The sequence below is a fragment of the Pseudorasbora parva genome, chromosome 15, assembly GCF_024679245.1.
Source record: "Pseudorasbora parva isolate DD20220531a chromosome 15, ASM2467924v1, whole genome shotgun sequence".
Lineage (NCBI taxonomy): Eukaryota > Metazoa > Chordata > Actinopteri > Cypriniformes > Gobionidae > Pseudorasbora > Pseudorasbora parva.
In genome coordinates, this window is record NC_090186.1 from 41,428,082 (window position 1) to 41,435,125 (window position 7,044).

Genomic DNA, 7,044 nt, shown 5'->3' on the forward strand with positions numbered 1-7,044 from the left:
AGGCCTTATGGGAACACCCTGCCTGGTTTTGCCCTCCAGCATTCCTTTGCTGCCTGCCACACTTTTTTTACCAGGTTTGTACACAAATGTAGCAAGATTGTGATAGTAAAAGGCCAAATTTAATATACACCTTAGTGCAACAAGGTTCCTCGTTAAGATTTTTTCTTTGCATTGAAAACCGTTATAAAGAAAAGTGTTATGCTCATATTCTGGGCTCATCTGCTAGCCTGTATATAGCATGCATCATCAAAAAGGTGTAAAATAAATTTGATTTTTAATATCATTGTTTTAGTACTTTAAGGCACTTTTAGAAGGATTAAGGACAAGAGTTTTGTGCTAGTTTCAGGACAACAGTTATAGTTTTTACGTCTAGCACCACATGTTTAAATAGCAAATGCATTTGTGTCCATTTGTGCGCCCATGGTCTGAAAATGAGGTGTGTTCAGGCACACTGTTGGTGCGTTGCTATTTTGAGGAACTGAAATAGACTGCACAATTGTCCAACTATTATATAACGCCATGTTTTTAATTTTAAAGAGCGCAATAGGAATGTGCCTATAGGCGGGTCCACAACGTGCATGCAGTTTGATTACACTAAGAGATGGAAAGCAAACAGCTGACATTTTACAAGTTTATTTCCTTTATTGGCAAGATCTACTATTGTAAGAGATTGAGTCTCTGGTGGTCAATAAAAAAGGAAATTGAATATTATCATTGTTGCCATTTAATTGGTGAATCCATCATGGCAGAGATTTTTTTTTTTTATCAACACAAACCCACTGAGTTCGCTCACAAACTCCAGTTTTGGGAACCATGGTTTAGTGAGTCAAGTTTCTGGCTGATGAGGTGCAAGGTCTCTCACCTCTCTGAATAACTTCTTCTCTCATTTTCTCTTTTTCTTCTGCAAGCTCCGCTCCTTCCTTAGACGCCCGGAAGCGTCTTGATCGTTGCTGGTTCATTTTGGCACGAGGAGCCTACAAACAATACAGAAATACTTACTGAAATTGTCGACTACAGTGTGCTACAACTGGCGACTACAATTGTCGATGGTAATGTTGGTATGATGTAATTGATAGGAAACGCACATACATGATCCATGTCCTGGTTAAAATTGCAAATTGCTCTGTATTTACACATTTTTGGAAACATTTGGGATAATCTAAGTACACACGCCAACAAAATATACATTGTTCTAGTGTTCTTTGGATATTTTAATCCACAACTCTTACATAGTGTGCCTTTGAAGAAAAATATTAATTTCTAACACAAATATTACAGACAACAACTGATTTTGTCACATTTTTTGTAATTATTCCCAGTGGCTTACTCCTGAATTAACGTGCTTATTAAAGGAATTACAGAATTTACTTACTTTTTAGTGAATTTATTTCACTACAGAGCTGCAGCTCCGATATGCAGGAGCATGTAGTGGCAAACTTGCCCGACAGGGAAAGATATTAAGACTATTATAAAGGATGATACATACCACACCATCAATTGCCATGTACAGAACCCGTCTCGGACGAACAATGTTAAAGAGGCGGTCAATGTATTCGAAAATGGCAACCATCATTTCATCTTCATTTTTAGGTGCTGCCCTGCAAATATTAAAACATCATTTTAACCAGACACTTAAAAGGATAGTTCACCCAAGTTGTTCCAAACACACAAATGATGATATTTTGAAGAATATGGGTACCCAAACAGTTGTGGGGCACCACTGACTTCAATAAATGGAGGAAAAAATACTATGGCATTCAATGGCAACCAATAACCCATATTCTTGAAAATAGCTTTAAAAAAGAAATTCATACAGGTTAGGAACAACTTGAGGGTGAGAAATGTATCTTCAAATACGTCAAAACATTTCAACAACATGAGAATCTCACTTGTCCTCAGGATGTGTGCATGGGTGAATAATTCCATTCATGTCAAGATACAGGTTGTCAAACTCCACTTCGTTTGGGTTCGGTTTGCTGGTATCAACTGGGATTTTAATTCCATTGTACTCCTTGGCCTGAAGATAAATGTAGATATAGACATATTATACAAAAGACATTAAAACTAGCCAATTAACATAGCCATATATCATAGTTTGAAAACCCATAAAAGAAACATATCTGCATTCATTGACATTGCATCAGAGATGCATTCTGAAGAAATGGGAGTACTTGAAAATGTGGATACTCGTCTGTCATTGGTTGGTCGTGCGAGCGGGCTTGCGCATGTATGCTGCCTTCACGTGCTATCGGAAATATCGTAAATACTAGTTTCCTAAATTTAAAATAAAAATGACACAAACGCCATCTCAAGTCGAATATGATGAGCTCGTATTTACGACTTCAGAAGTGGGAAGGACATTTCTGATAGCACGTGAATGCAGCATTAACCACCCTAAAATGCTTTCCAGATAACCAATGTGTTTGAGATAAACAGATTTAAATACTTGTATTCACCCCAAAATATCAAATTAAATAAAATTAAAACCAAAAAAATAAGCTGAAACGAAGACAAGATGTGAGTGTCGTGATTGTAAAACACACTCCAGTATAACCCTTTCAACTATAACAGGACGATTAATTATATAATTAATTAAATAATTATTGAGATGCCGTTGTCTCTCACCTTCTCCTCCAGACAGTGTACTATTATCGACGGATACTTCCGACTCAACCAGCGGAAAAAAGCGGGGACTCCCATCTCCCGTAAAATTCAGCGCTTTACAATGAAAGAGCAACTTTAAAACGATTAAAAACAGCGAAACACGCAGTAGGATGAAAACAACCAACAAACACAGCGCACGCAGTTGATTTATCCCAGCACACTGTGACAAACTTCCGGGTCATCCGGAAATGATGCACAGTGAAGCCAGCCACGCGCTGGCTAAAAGGAGAATTGCACACCCAAAACAACACCCAGAAGCAGGAGTAAAGAGTAAAACTGACACATTCTGACAAATAAATAATAACAAAACGCAAATGCAACATTTGACTTAAAAATAGGCCTATATAAATAAAGTCCTAACGCTACAATTTTCTTTTCACAATATTTTTTTTTACAACATCAGTTTTAAAAGTTGATCTATATAAATTATTAGTATTTGTAATTAGTAATTATAATTATAATAATTTATCATAACTTTCAAAAAACAAAAAAAAAATTATCAGTGTTTTTACCTTAAAGGGATAGTTTACCCAAAAATGAAAATTCTGTCATCGTTTACTCACTCTCAAGTTGAGTTTCTCTCTTCTGCCAAAAAACAAAACAAAAAAGGAAGATGTTTGGAAGAATGTTGGTTACAAAGCTAATCTTGACAGCCTTTGACTACCAATGGCTGCTGAGATCTGTCTGGTTACAAACATTCTTCTAAATATCTTTGTGTTCAGCAGAAGAGAGAAATTCATACAGGTTAGGAACAACTTGAGTAAATATAAGATTTTTCAGATTTGGGTGAACTATGCCTGATACATGATACATTTTTAAAATAATTATATATAGTAATTTTTAATAATTTATATATATATATATATATATATATATATATATATATATATATATATATATATATATATATAAATATATATATATATATAAATAATTAAAAATTATTAAAATTAAAATGATTAAAAATTACTATATATAATTATTTAAAAAATGTATCATGTATCAGGCATAGTTCACCCAAATCTGAAAAATCTTATATATATATATGTGTCTGTATATATATATGTATACATATATATATATGTATACATATATATATATACATATATATATATATATATATATATATATATATATATATATATATATATATATATATATATATATATATATATATATATATATGAAAAGAGATACAAAGATGTTTAATATATACTAAAGTGATTTTTAGTGTCTGCATTTTAACAACTCTTATAAAGAAAATTCTGCAGCAGTTTATGTCCTTTAATTGCATTTTTTTCACTACACAGTGGCAGAATTCTGTAGCTCCTTTCCAATGCAAATGACCATCATATGACAATCTATGGAGACTTGAAGTATTCAGCTGATTTCTGTGAAGAGCTGTTTGATCTTTGGTGATGCAAATTCAGTAGTTCGTCCTTGTCTTCATTTGCTCTTGAGTCTTCACATTACAACCACGAATTCAGCGGCTCGTTCATTGATGAAGCCTCTTGTCACACAAGCATGGACACATCACACAGACATACACAAAAACATTTATGCAATTGTGGGTGGAAATCACATATAATTCAGTCCTCCATACAACCAGCGTAATAAGCAAACGTTTACTTAAACCAAAAAAACACATTAAATGTATACATGCATTGAAGCTCTTGAAAAAAATGGACACACTGCAGAGTGCAGTCGCTTATGATGTTAATCAAATCATGTTTACCGTCTCTGTAACTACATATTTCATGCAGAAAACAGCCTTCAACATTCCCTGCAGGAAGATCCATCAGCTCTTCAGAAGGCAAATAACCATCATAAGCAAGTCATTTTACAGTCCGAGCTAAATATGGCATATTTACTTTCAATCATATTATTCTCCAGAAACATAAACCAAATGATATTTTCTGAATTGGTCTAATATGTGTGGAAAACATCAATTTTGAAGAACATGATGTATATGCTTGGAGGTCAATATCTCAGCAATCCAATATACATAAGTCTATATGAGTTAAACCCTTTTACTCTAAGGATGAGAACTATGAAGATAACATGGTGTTCTAAAAATAGGATTTTTATTTTATTTTTTATAAATAATTCATGCCCTGGTTACACTTAATGTTGTCAAATATTTCTGGTTAAATAAACATAAGCCTGCATTAAAAAATAAAATAAAAAATAGGAAACCAAGTAAACTTCTAATTTGTATTTTCACATGAACAATGTTATTAATGTTCTCTTCCAAGTATAAATATAATCAAAGGAGATGTATTATCTTTTTTAAGTGACAAAGTGGTGATATCCAGCATACATACTTTTTAATTAGTCTTCCCATATAGTTCCATCATTGGTCATTCCCTATGGTAGAAATCTAGACGCATTCTAGCGGCAGCAAATCTAATCGGTCGCGATTGTCATATAGCAACTCTCAATACCCTTCTGAGCTGTAAAGGGGGGGGGGGGGGGGGCCTCAACATAATGACGGCCGAGTTGCATTTGCGTGCTTCTAGTAAACACAGAAACTAGCGAACGAAAAAAAAGAACAAAGAACAGCACTGAGGTCATTCTTAAGAAGGGAAGATGTGTTTTGAGTTTTGCCGACCGGATACGGCGAAAGTTTAATCTGTCAACTAGCTCCGCTTCACCTTCTTCATGGCTCTGGTTGGTTGTAGCGCTGGAAGCGCTATCCAACTGCGTGCAGAGAGAGTTTGAAAGACAACCGTTTATCCCGGATTGAGCTGTCAATGGTGAGTTTCCAGAGCAAACATCTCATTGTCAGGCTATAAATATGGGCTACAATAGCAGAAGACCCCACCGGGTACCACTCATCTCCACTACAAATAGGAAAGAGAGGCTACAATTTGCACGAGCTCACCAAAATTAGACAGTTGACTGGAAAAATGTTGCCTGGTCTGATAAGTCTCAATTTCTGTTGAGACATTCAGATGGTAGAGTCAGATTTTGGCATAAACAGAATGAGAACATAGATCATCATGCCTTGTTACCACTGTGCCTGGTGGTGGTGGTGTAATGGTGTGGGGGATGTTTTCTTGGCACAATTTAGGCCCCTTAGTGCTAAATTGAGCATTGTTTAAATGCCACGGCCTACCTGACCATTGTTTCTGACCATGTCCATCCCTTTATGACCACCATGTACCCATCCTCTGATGGCTACTTCCAGCAGGATAATGCACCATGTCACAAAGCTCAAATCATTTCTAATTGGTTTCTCCAACATGACAATGAGTTCACTGTAGTAAAATGGCCCCACAGACACCAGATCTCAACCCAATAGAGCATTTTTGGGATGTGGTGGAATGTGCCCTGGATGTGCATCCCACAAATCTCCATCAACTACAATATGCCATCCTATCAATATGGGCCAACATTTCTAAAGAATGCTTTCAGCACCTTGTTGAATCAATGCCACATAGAATTAAGGCAGATCTGAAGGCGAAAGGGGGTCAAACACAGTATTAGTATGGTGTTACTAATAATCCTTTTGATGAGTGTATTTTGATATGGGTAAACCCATACAGGTTTGGAACAACTTGAGTGCCAGTAAATGACAGAATTTTCATTTTTGGTTGAACAATCTCTTTAACTAACAGGCGTTACTATACAAGTCTGCTACAGCTTTATTTGTATTTGCATTGCCTTTCATAATCTTACTGCTCCCGTGTGGTGGATTGTGGTACTTCAGATGCCTCTCGTTTGTTATTGAGACGAGCCTCTTTCTCAATATTTTTTGTAATGCTTTGCAATGAAGCCTCATTTGTTAACATTAGTTATTGCATTAACTAACAAAAAATAACAATGACCAAAACATTTTACAGGATTTATTAACCTATTAATTTATTAATTATTGTTTTATTAGGGCCTATACTCATCATTTGCTGTTCTTATGAATCGAGATGAGGATGCTTCATCAAAAATGAAAAGCTTCATAACATAAACATATAATAATATAAATATGTGTCCAATCAAATGTTGACAGTTTTGACTCAAGATGATGTTCTGGTTAGCATGTCATTTGAAGAGTTAAACGTTACACCTTGAAGAACAGCGTCCTCTGCTGGACAGCCCTTTTCTTTACTTGTTTTGATGTAAAGGTTTGTTGGTGTATGTTTGCTTATGGGTTTTATTTGCTTATTTAAGTCCAATGTGTTTTACTGCATATATTTATCAAAATACGCTTTTTTTTGCAAGTGTCACAGATAAATCTAGTGGTTAATAAACCATAATGTTTTCAAAAATATGTTTGCGATGCTGCACATTAACCCTGTAATAGATCCTAACCCATGCATAGCAATAAAAACTAATTATACCAAACAAAACACATTTATAATGTATAAAAGAAACGCAGCAAAA

The 7,044-nt window shown here is 35.0% G+C and overlaps 1 protein-coding gene across 1 annotated transcript in view; it reads right to left on the reverse strand.

Annotated features, from left to right (window-relative positions):
- xrn2 (5'-3' exoribonuclease 2) overlaps positions 1-2,843 on the reverse strand; it is a 42,833-nt gene extending 39,990 nt beyond the window's left edge. The window contains exons 1-4 of the mRNA XM_067418169.1: positions 2,626-2,843; positions 1,890-2,017; positions 1,487-1,598; positions 863-974 (exon numbers count right to left, since the gene is read on the reverse strand). Of these exons, the coding sequence (XP_067274270.1) occupies positions 863-974; positions 1,487-1,598; positions 1,890-2,017; positions 2,626-2,700 (427 nt within the window). The 5' untranslated portion in view covers positions 2,701-2,843. The remainder of the gene's footprint in view (positions 1-862; positions 975-1,486; positions 1,599-1,889; positions 2,018-2,625) is intronic.
- Positions 2,844-7,044: the final 4,201 nt, after the last annotated feature.